General features: G+C 38.2%; 1 protein-coding gene across 1 annotated transcript; it reads right to left on the bottom strand.

Moving 5' to 3' along the window:
• Nucleotides 1–190: 190 nt before the first annotated feature.
• Nucleotides 191–11,139, bottom strand: GPT2 (glutamic--pyruvic transaminase 2). The gene is made up of 8 exons (XM_010717780.1): nucleotides 10,948–11,139; nucleotides 8,475–8,718; nucleotides 7,388–7,467; nucleotides 6,689–6,825; nucleotides 5,828–6,002; nucleotides 4,952–5,107; nucleotides 3,598–3,710; nucleotides 191–2,913 (listed from the first exon to the last, which is right to left on the bottom strand). Exons 1-8 carry the CDS (start codon nucleotides 11,122–11,124, stop codon nucleotides 2,823–2,825), a joined length of 1,173 nt encoding a protein of 390 aa, XP_010716082.1. The 5' UTR covers nucleotides 11,125–11,139; the 3' UTR covers nucleotides 191–2,822.
• Nucleotides 11,140–12,247: the final 1,108 nt, after the last annotated feature.

Below are 12,247 nucleotides of genomic sequence, written 5' to 3' on the forward strand. Positions count from 1 at the left end.
GACCCGTGCGCGCGGTGCTCCGCAGGCGGGGCGGGACCGGCAGCCCGAGCGGCCCGTGAGCTGGAGCGGCGCGAGTGCGTGCGCAAACCCACGGCTTTCATTGAGGACCGCGTTCATCGTGAGGTGCGGCGCCTCGTGCCGAGCCTTGCAGCGTTGTTTCAGTGAGGCGGGACACGGAGAACAGCCGCTCTTTAGTTTAATATGCGCTTTATTATTTGGAAGTCTCATACATTGAAGTACCATTATAAGGAGCACCTGTAAGAAAATCAGACCTAGAAGCATGCATTCCGAAGTAAGGATTGTCTGTTATTAATCAAATGTTTAAAAGACATTGAAAATAAACCTCCTTTTTCAGCTTTACAGGATTAATTCACAAAAATGCACATTCGGCTCATCACGGTACACACAGACATTGCGGATGGGCAGCAGAGATCACTGCCCTTTGTATGAGATGCAAACAAAGCGTCACCCCTTCTAATGTCGGAAACACAAAAGGCACCATAAGAGAATGTTTAGAAAAAACTGTTTATGCCGTTCTATTTTGATTTAAAAGTGTAAGAATTGCTGTCCTGGCATAAAACAAAAAGCCTTTGACACCTGTGAAGTATCATTAGAAACTTGTAAACCTTTACACTTTTCCAGAAGCATCGGGTGCAAAGGCAAATATAAAATCTATTGACTTCTTAGATTACAAATGCTACCCTATGAAAAAATCTATAGTTACAAAAATATAAAAGATCTTCTAACTCCGATTGTTAGATCCTAGCTTCAATCTACACTGCATTGCAAGTTCGAAGCCAGATCTGACTTAGACACATTTATAGAATAGGAAAACACTGCTTGTCTTATTTTTAAATCAACATTCCATTCACTTACTACAGTTCTGCCTTCTAAATTTGACTTATTACTGCATATTAGGGATGCCAAATGGAGAGTGATAATGGGTAAAAGGTTGCATTTATCAATGGATAGTAGCAACATATCCATTCCCAGCCTGCTTTCCTTCCAGAAATACATTTCTCTATAGATAAGAGAAAATTATTTTCATATAGTGTTGTTGGTTTTTTTTAACTCCAGCCTCTTTGTGTAGCACATGCATAAATTTTTCCTTTATGAACTTGTATTCACTGGCAAATGATTGAGAAGTGCCAAGTTCTTCCTTGCAGGCTTTTGTGAGAAACAGTGAGGACAGCAACTGCCAATGCACATCACAGCCTGGTAGCTGCTGCTGGAAGGACAGGTATTGGCAACACCTTCCACACATAAAAGATTGGCACATCCTTTATCCACGCAGTGATTTTTTAGCCCTTGGCTTTATATCCTGGATCAGCACAGGATGCTGAAGCAGCTCTAAAGGCAGCCTAACAAAGTGCTATTAGACATTAAAATGAATTTACTCTAAATAATAATGTCTAGATGAAATGAGATACTGATGAATTAACTTTGTAAAATGCTGAGCTTAAGCCTGACAAACTGTAATGCTTTCCTGGCTGAATACTTGAATATGTTTCTTCAGTACAATGTCAGTGCTGGCTGAAGGTGTCCAGCTTCCAGTCTGGACAAACTGAAGCCTTATTCCTCTGTTCAGTGGAACTAGCATAGATTAGTGCAGTAATACCACTTTTCTGCTAGATAGTGACCTGCTTTAGCTGGGTTTTAATAAGAACTCAGGCTCATTCAGTCTGCATTATGACTGTGGAGGATTTAACGTGAGCTGTACTATAGTTATCTTTTTGCTAGGTGCAAGACATTTCCCTCTAAATACCTTTTCTTTCATTAGAAACCACCCCCAAGCATTTCTTCTGAGCACAACATTTGTTAGTCCTTGACTTAGCTGGCTGTGTTTTAGCCTGCTAATGGGTCTTCTGATGATGTGGTTTCAAACAAATGTTCTCTATAGATAAAGCAGTTCTTTATATAGTAATGTTTTATTTTACCCTCTTTGAAAGCATTCACAGTACTCATATATGCTTTGAGACAGTAGCTTATTATGTTGCATGTATATAAAATAAGTGAATTAAAGAGACTTGTGGAGTTGTTATAAGAATAAGCATTCAAATGCTCTTATCTTATGCTGGGTTAATGTATCCAACAGCATATGAACAAGAAGGTAATACTCCTCACTGTGTTTCAATTCTACAAAAATAGGGTTTGAATGGACACCTTCTTCATCCCTTTGATCATAACTGTGTGTTCCACTCAGATTATGTTGTGATGGCAGAATTTCTTTTTAACAAAAGTTCAAAGGTATCTACACATATCTGCCAGTGATTTTCTTTTAATAAGCATGTTGTACTTATGTGTTTAGTCAGATTCAGAGAACACTCCATACTTAAAAAAACCACAGCCCGACACACTAGTCCCTGGTAGCAGGTTTCTGAATTTTTGCTGAGTTTTAAAATGGAAATCATGTTCCTAGTTCCAATCTAAACAATTGTTCTGAGCATTTCTGTCTTGAGACAAACAAACAAACAAAGAACAAATAACAGTAGTAGATTTCATGACCAACTCCCTTCCCCAACCTAGTGAGTCAAAAGTTCCAGAACATCAATTCCAACCAAGGCACAAAATCATTCACTGACTCTTTTCTTCCATTGCTTTCTTCACATTTCCCCCTTGCCCGTAAAAAACCCAGAAGTTGGTGTAGCAATGTTGCATATTACCAGACATTAAATTCAACCAAGTTGTAGCCGTATCTGAAAGAGATTCTATCTATTATGAATTTAGGTTAATTAGATGAACAGCACATCCTTAGCACATCTTTGTTCACTTTCGGCATTCACCTCGAAGGGGAGGAGATGGAGGAAAAAGCCACAGCTGTTTCATGCATATTTTTCAAGAAACTTTATGTGGAAGTCTTTCATTTTCTCCAGTAGGATCTTCAGCTTGTCTATTTGAGGAAGAATGGTCATTCTGAAAAATAGTATTTAGAAAAAGAATTTTAAAAAAAGCACATTATCTTCAAAACAAATGAATGCAATACAGATGTTAACTTTCCCCTGGGACACAGCCAGCAGAACTGCTATAGCTAAAGGCACCCTAATTGCTTCAGACCAAACAAGACCAAATTCCGTGCTAAATTCCAGCTGTTAGTGGCTTGGCTGTAATAAAATGCTGTTTGTTGGAAGCAAGAGCAAGCAACGGAGTTTATGTTCACAGTTTTGGCATTAAAGGATTTGGTCCAATTTCTTGTTTTGGTAAAGTAAAAGTAATTAAGCATGTATAAGGAGCAGATTGGTAGGGGAAGATACTGTAGATGCAATATCTTTCACTTGACTAAGGAAATGCTGTTTAATTCCCAGGAGAAGGCAGGGCAGTGTTATAAATGCCCTAGCCAACTTTACAGCTATAATTACTGTTTGTATTTGCAGAGAAGGCATTTCAAATGTCAGTGTATAAAAATAGCATAAAACTATGTCAGCAAGCTGGGAGAACACCTGAATCAGAAGGAGAAGATAGAAGAGCAGGTCTTTGCCCCAGCAGAAAGTGAGACTATATGACTTTAAATACAAGCCCTTATATCTAATCAGAAAAGAAAGTACTGGGGTAGTACTTAGCTTATTGCAGTTCATTTCATTGATCAAACAGAAACTGTACCTGAAATGATATGTTCCTTCTCTTTGGCCAAATCCACTTCCAGGTACAACACAGATTCCAGTCTCTTCCAGAAGTTTCATGCAATAGAACATGTCAGGTGCCATCTTATGTGCCTAAGGGAATTGGATGCGTTGGAATAACAAAGTCAAAATATCCCAAAGACATAAAATTTCACGATTGCTTTTTTTTCCTGAAATCTTGTCTTGCATTATTGATTTCTTATTCTGTTTACTAAATAGATGAAGAACAATTCCTAGTTGTACAATTCATGCTGTGGATTAAGTAACAGTAGTTTGTGGAGGGGCAAGGATGAAGAACCTACACAAAATATTTGCTTCAAAAGAAAGGTCAAAAGTCACAAAATTGTACTTAGAAAAATCTAAGGCATATCTGACAAGATGAAATTAATTTGAGCTGCGTGTTCCACTTTTGTTAGCAGTTTCTATTTTTTCCTTTACGTTATCTGCTGACTAGAAAGTCTCCTGATTAATACCATCCAAGTTCTTAAGTGCATACAATTATACACCTTGTCACAGAACGAGCAGGAAAGGAGCCCTGTTTTTGTCCTTATCTATGTAGTTATAATTCCCTTTAAAAAAAATGAGTATTAGATATAACAGAGCTCCAGCTAGGAACAAAAAGACTTGTTTTTGTCATTGAGCTTACTGACCTATGAGAAATAGTATTGTGCAGAACTAAAATCTGAAAGGAGACCTCCCTCCCTTTATCTCATCCTTGCTCACTGTGGCTTCTGCAGTCAGTAGTGCACAGCCCATCTCAATCTCAGCCACACATCTTAGCCTACCTACGTCCAGGAACATCTCTATCCCGCAACTCAATGTATTTAACACATGGTAGCATTCTCAACCTGGAAGCCTAAGGAGTGTTTTGCTTACTTCCCTCACCTAAAGTAAAGGCCATGTTGTATTTTAAATCATATGTAGTCAGTGATGTACTGCTTCTGTGACTAGATGGGCTTTCTCTACCTCTGCAATAAAAATTCATCATTAGAAGTAGGGTAGATTTAGGCTAGATAGAGGGTAGATTTAGATGAGGATAGATTAAGGCCAGGTGTTAGGAAGAAATTCTTTACTGTGAGGGTGGTGAGACACTGGAATGGGTTGCCCAGTGAGGCTGTGGATGCTCTCACCTAGAGACGTCTAAGGCCAGGCTGGATGGGGCCTTAAGCAGCCTGGACTAGAGGGAGGTGTCCCTGCCTATAGCAGGGGGTTGGAACTAGATGATCTTAAAGGTTCCTTCCAACCCAAACCATTCTATGATTCTCTGATCCATTCCAACTGGCAGACGCAAAAGCGTAAAGGTTAAAATGGATTGGGAATAAATGATGACTGACCTTTGCTTCCTCAATGGCTTTGGAAGGCATAAAGATCCGTGGGAAAGCATACAAAGCACCTTGAAGTGGATTGCAGTGAACTCCTGGAACCTTGTTGAACATGTCTTCTGCCAATTTGGCTTTTTTGGCAAGATTGTTCAAAACAGACTCCTTTTCCTGTATAAGAGGAAAGTGTTCAGTTTGACATATCTGATACAGCAATAAAAGTGCCAGAGATAATGATGATGCTACGAGAATCCCATCCAGAATTAAGCACTTCAAGGACTTTGCTGAACTTTTAGAACAAACGATGTTCCTAAATTCTTCCTTTTGGTTACAGACAGCAATGCATAAAGGCATTAGCAGGATGCAACTACAAGGTGTTGTAGGCAGACAGGAACCTATGGAAGTTTATCAGCATGCCCTGTTCTTACATTCTTCCTTCTGAGCATCTATTCTTGGCTATTTTTAGGAACCACATTAACAAACCCTTGGTCTGACTCAGTACTGCAATTTCTTAAGCCAAATTCAATTTCAGAAATGAAAAACTGTATATATATGCTTTAACACACAATGCCGTATTGTTCAGTATACAGAGGTACTGGATAGTTAGGAACAAGGCCGAATTTATAACTGTATTTGAATTTCTGTTTCTCTTCAGATTTTAGTACAAGCAAATATTATTTATTAGTTCTTTTGTCATGCTTAACAGCAGAAAAGTTGAACTTATCAGCAAGAAAGCTGATTTGGTACTGCCTTCTCAGTTTGTTTTGGCTCCTACAGAAAGAAACCATGAAAAAAAAAAACATATTTTTAAAGGCAGACATATTTAGTTAGTATAAAAAAGCCTACATTGTTCTAAACCAGTGCAAAAAGAATAAGGATGTTATTGCTGACCTTTATGAACTGTGAATAAGATTCTTCTCCAGGTACTGGAGGATTCACTACAATATCCATTGCTGCTTGTCCTGAGACTGGCGGACAAAGGCGAACAGAAAGCAGCTTAACAAGCTGTCCTTTAATATCTGGGTGCAAGTTAAGGACCTCCATATAACCTCCTCTGTAGCCACATCTATGATTGGAGCAAACAGAAGAGATCAGTTAACTGCAAGTGTACAAATACTGGAAAAGCAATGAAAAGAATTGCAAAAGTAGAAAGATGGTTAATGAAGATCTCTGCAATACGTAACGTACAGGTTGCTGAGACAGCTGCTGTACTGATTGTTTTATGATGGAAGTGAACACTGTGCCATTAAGTCCTAGTATACCATACAGAGAAAACAGCATAGAAGCAGCTTCCCTGTTGGGCAAGTTAACTATTAACATGGACTGTTTCTTCTTCCCGAGGATCATATGGTTGTAGCAGCATTCATTTAATAGAAAAAAAATCTTTTTCTTTAATCTCCTCCTCTCCAAAACAACAAAACGCCTGTAATATTAAATGTTCTAGTGATTCTTGAGCTGTTCCCTTGAGCTATTCCCATGTTTGCCTTTCTCACAGCTCTGGCTTAGGACTGTAGGACTGCAGCTTTGTGGAACTGAGGCATGAGATGTCTGAAATAAACACGCTGGTAATATTGTACTATTCAATACATTGAAACCACTGAGCTAATTCATCACTCTTTAAATGTTTGCTTTCTTTTTTGTAACAGTTTTTACTTAAAATCAGCAAAAGATACCTTCAGGTCTCTAATGTGAAATTTCTGTTCAATCAGATTAACAAAAGAAGATGAAATAAAAAAATTACAGCAGACTTACTCGCCCATATATCCCTTAGAGGTGGAATGAAAAGAGGCCAGCTCAACGTTGTTAGAGTACTCAGGTCCCATCTCATACAGAATCTTTTTGAAAGAATGAAACTGGCATCCTTCAGAGTACACATTGTCCTGGTAAACCTAAACAGTCAGAAGACATTAATGTACTCTGTTCCCCCAGCTAAGGATAAAAGATGGCCTTTTAGAGAGCCAGGTGTGCACAGAAGAAACAATTTTAACACTTGTAACTTAAGCCTTTAGAAGACACAAGGTTCTGTATTAAATAAGTATGTACTGTAATTATATGTTTTATCTCATGTGGCCTTACTTAATAATTCAGCCTTTGGAAAAACAGCCAACTCTTTATATAATTTAGCCTTGACTTGTATGTTTAAATTGATTTTTCTTGTTTATTTCATTTCAAGTGGTCTGAATATCACATAGGTTTTTAGGTCAGCTCCTGCAAAGTTCCTTCCTTAGTTTTTCTGCTTCTGTCCCCTATGCTTTACCTCAAATCCAGATCAAGCCACCTCTTATTAATCATCTCATATTAATTATCTTGTGTATTTGTCTGTGTCTTAATATGATAAGAGAGATTCTGTTCCCTGTGCTTAAAAAGCACCAATGCCATATGTGGGACAAAATTAAATTTAATCTGCTTACTTTTAGCTTTGCTTTTGAAAAAAACAGAATATTCCATTACCTCATCAGCCAGAAGAAACAGTTTCTCTTCCCAAGCAAAGTGTATCACATCTTCAATGCACTTCCTGCTTTGTACCTGTCCTACAGTTTGATTTTTAGATCAAGAAAAATCAAGTTAGTGGAGCACACAGACAAATTGTTTAGCCCAGACCTAGTTTGACAACTAACTTTTCAATAAAATATTCCTGTCTCAAAAAAGAGCTATTCAATTTAGTAAGTCTGAAATTAAGAAACATAAGTGAAGGGGATATGTTTTGAGGTAATTAGTCCATCTCAAGTAAAGGAAGTGTGAGGTACATTAATCATGCAAAAATTAAGAGTAGTCTTTGTATAAATGATCTTTTAAAATCCTCACATGCTTAATGATTAAGCAAAAACAGGCTATTTCACAATGTTATTTAAGCATAGGTTTGACAGTTAACTACAGGGAGTTTAATTATCCTGTTCCTGTTTGTGAGCAAAGCCATGCTAATTGACATTGTGCCTTCCTAACTCAAGTATGATGTATTGACTTGAGCCAATTTTCTTCACAAGTGCAATGAGCTGTGGATATATACACAAAGATTTTTTGCTGCAGTCAGCTGACAAGCAGCAGGAAGAAAGCTTATGCCTGCTTACACCCATTTAAATTGTTTTTGTTATCTTCTGTCGCCAAGCCATTAAAAGGGAGCTACCTTCTCACTTAGCAACATCAACTACACAAAGAAATAAATTCTTCCTATAGAGGCATTGGTTGTCATTCAGTTCAGTATGTATCTGTAGCCATTGCCATTGTCATGTCAGAGAGATTTTTTGTAAGGACCAAAAGCAATTAAAAGTCATTCCACAAGTCCAGAAATTTCAGTGGAGGCAGTGGCTTCAGATGTGATCCAGTGAAGTGAATCTGCTCCTTCCTCTCTCCCCAAATTCCTGGAGTTCCATAATACCGAAAACAAGTTTCTAAAATTATGATGTGCTATCTGACTTGAAGCACTGATGTCTAGAATTCAGCTTTACACATGTGGTATGTATTTTGGATGGGCCTGCAATGTCAAAAATAAAAAAAATAAAAGGATCTTATACATCTTTTCAACAGAGGTGCTACAGACCGGTAGGATTTCCCGGGTTGATGATGCAGAGCACTTTTGGATTGCAGTATGCCTTGGCTTCATTCAAGGAGCGCCGAAGTTCATTTACATTTAGAGACCAGCAGTTTTCTTCATCCAAGTAGTAGTTCACCTGGATGGCATCTAATTCAGATATGAGTGCTGAATACAAGGGATATTGTGGTATAGGGATCATCACTCCTGTTCGGGATTTTCCACCTCCTGAGACCAGGATCTTTAAAATTGACTGAGGAAAAAGTAAACAAGCAAACAAACAAAAACAACTCATATATCAGAATTAATAGTATTCTCTAGAATAAGTTACTGATCTTCCTTGTGAAAAGATGTAGAGTTAAGGTAGATTTCTATTCTAGAAGCTGGCAGTCATTTTCTTGAATATTTCAGTTACTATCTGAAAGAGGCTGGTCTAACTGAGCTTCACAGCATTCCTCTGCACATCACTGCTAAATGTCTGCTCAACTTCAAAATCTTGGGAAAAGTTCTGATCAGAGAATCTGAGCTCTAGGAAAAGTTGAAAAGAGGAATATCAAGATCATGATTTTTCTGTGGCACCTGTTTACAACTGTAATGAAAGAAGCCTCAGTTAGTTGTTGCTCTGCCTTCCACATACTGCACCAGTGATTGCAGAAGGCCAAGAAATAAAATCAGAAGTTATTGCTGAGACACACAGAGGTTTTCCTTTGTAACAGTTCTGTCTGGGAGCAAAGCTGGCATTATGAGACTAGCACTACGGTTTCATGTTAAAGAAATACTAAAGATGAGAAGTGTTCATGTCTTAGAGTGGAAATCTTGGGTATTATAGGTAGTTTATGCTCAGAAGACAGAAATGTAATGCTTGTACTAGATCAGTCCAGAAGATGTACAGCTCTGTGTCTCATTGGGGGCTTGCATAGGAACTGTTGAGCACCTGGGGACAGGACCTGATCAGCCCTGGAAGCACAGATGAATGCAATTCAACTGTGTGAGGGGTGGAGCCTGGCTGCACTTCTCTTAGACCTCATTTAAGGATTGACTGAGTCAGAGGAGGATCCCTGATTGGAGATCTCTCCTTTGTGGAGTCCTTTCTGTGAGTCTGGATCTTTGGGGATAGGTGAGCACTTTTCCTTTGGAATATTGTTGTATCTGTGCTGGTTCCTTTGCTGTTGCGTTCCTCTATCCCCCTTTCACAGCATTAATTTTTCTGATTGTAACAGGGCTTTTTATGTGTTAATGAGATAAATGAATGCATTTGTGACAAGTAGGGAGATTTCTTGCCTTTTTTAATCTAGGGAGAGCTATGAAGTAAAGGTGCAATCAGAGCAGGTATCTTTATCAATGTGTAATAAGATTATAAAATAAAAAATAGCTCTTTAGATGACTAACAGTATCCTTTCTCATCCACAAAATCTGCCTTTCTGTGCTTCTCATCACATTTTAACTCAGCTGTTAGGTGAATGATTTATAATCAACATCATTTTATACCCACCACTAGTTGAAAAATACTGAACGTCCAAAAAGTGTCCTTAGAGTGAAATGCAAATCTAAAAACAAATTCTTTGACACACTTTGCCCCTTAAGTGATGAAACAGTAGTTGTTCTGTCCTTGGAAGTACCAAATAATGAGACTCATTGTACTACTGACCTTTTACTAATGGCAGAGTGAAATAAGCATGATGCAGACTTGATATGCTATGCTGATGTTCCTAACAAGCTGCCAATACAACCCTTGGCATCAGAAACTCTGGAAAGCCAAGTCATTAATGATATCTGAAGAACTGTTATGTCACAATGCTGTCATTCTGAACTTTGCCACAAGGTGTCATTAAAAAAAGCCACATTATTATTATTATTATTATTATTAGACTGTCTTAAAAAAAAAGTAAACAACTATTGGTTGTTACAATATCAGTAAGCATGTCGCTGCAATGCAAAAATCCAATAGAGATGGTTACTCTTCTCTTAACTGAGGACTAGCTTGGTCAAAGCCAAAACCTGATGTTTTATCATAAACAAGTTGGCTATTGAAACTGGTTTTCGAGGTTTTTACTGGCATTAATATGCACTAGCAGAGTTTGCTAGGGAGAAGAGCTCCTGAGACTTCTCCCTTCTTTGTCATGGATTCATACCTGCTAACCTTCAGTTCTTGTGCATCATGACTACCAGGGGCACCACGATTTAGCCTGAATGGGCTGCCTCACCTAGTTTGTATTTAGACATGTACGTAGCTTATGCTATCTGTACAAGGGGTACTGGTCATTATAAATTTAGAGACAGTATTTCCATGGGTCTATTCCTTAGCTGATACCTTAAGTCCATGTATTTGATGTTCTGGTTATCTACTTAATTTTACTACAGCATCTGTTTGATCAAACTCATGGATGTCAGACCAGATGTTCAACAGAGATCTCTATTTCTGAAGGTAGCTAATGAATTATAGTTTATAGCAAGAAGAAACAGCTTTAATTTTAACACTCACACTAATACCATCACTTGCCCCAGTGGTAAGATATATGTTATCTGGATCTGCAGGAACTCCTCCATCTCTTCTTTCAATATATGAAGCAACGTCTTCACGGATGCAATTTATACCTTGGCTGGCAGTGTAAGCTCCTGTGGAAAACAGAATGAGATAAGATTTAGGTACATTGACCATTACTCTACTGTTTGCTAGCAAAACTCCTGAACTAGTAGTGTACAAAGTAGTTTTTGTGTATGAGAGTTTTGAATCTCTGGGATTTCATTTTCTTTCCAAAGAGTGTGAAAGGAAGTTGGGTTCATTCATTTGAGTCTAGAAAAATAGAATAAGAATCACTAACATATAAAGATAGTATACTGGATTGATTAAAAAGTAGGCTGTAATGGATGCTTTGCAAATTGGGTCAATCCCATTTTGACTTTCTCCCAGTTGCTTTCATTATGCTGGAAGGTCAATCAACAACTATGTAAGTAGCAGGAACAAGGAACAGAGATAGGAAGAAAAATGACTTAAAAAAAAAAATCCATGACAAAAATAAGACTCGTTTGCAATATGAAAGTAATATAATGCCATTTCTTCCCACAGTCTGAAAGCGAAAACATCCTAAACTGCTGCCTTCTCCCTCCCTGTGGAGGTAGCCACTTGCAAGTTACTTGTAGCAGAGACTTCTAGTGTCACCTCAGTCTGCCAGATTTGCATGAAGTTTACAGAACACAACTAACAATCCCAAATAAAGTAAGATTTCTAGATGCCTGTGTGCTGACATGTGCAACACAAGTGAAGATGAGACCAAGCTTAGTTGAGGACTGATGAACGATGAAATGACAAGTGTACACATAATTTAGAACACTGTCATGAAGCTGTAGAATCTTCTCTGCTTGTTGGGCGGAGTGAAATAATTGCACCTGACTTCACTCTCTTAGCTCACTTATATGCTAGTAGTCAGCCTAATAATACTTCTGAGCAATATAATTTAGAAAGGCAGCCTTTGCAGGAGCTGTGCAATTGCATTGCACAAAGTAGCAGTTCAGGGCACAGATTCTCTGATGTCCTAAAAATTTACTTTTGCAGTAAAGTTACCTTAGGTTTATACAAAGGTGTTCCACCATAGCCAGGAAGCTCCTGTTATTGTAAGACAACAAACCTAAGCTGTCATTCTGTTTTGTGCTTCTTGGAGGGCTGTGTCCCATAGCTCAGTAGGGTAAACAGAAATACACTTTTGAGGTCTATGATTAATTGTACTTTGTTGATATCTTTGACTGGAATGCATTAGTTGCACTGTAGGATACAAAGTATATTA

The sequence above is a fragment of the Meleagris gallopavo genome, chromosome 13 (assembly GCF_000146605.3).
Source record: "Meleagris gallopavo isolate NT-WF06-2002-E0010 breed Aviagen turkey brand Nicholas breeding stock chromosome 13, Turkey_5.1, whole genome shotgun sequence".
Lineage (NCBI taxonomy): Eukaryota > Metazoa > Chordata > Aves > Galliformes > Phasianidae > Meleagris > Meleagris gallopavo.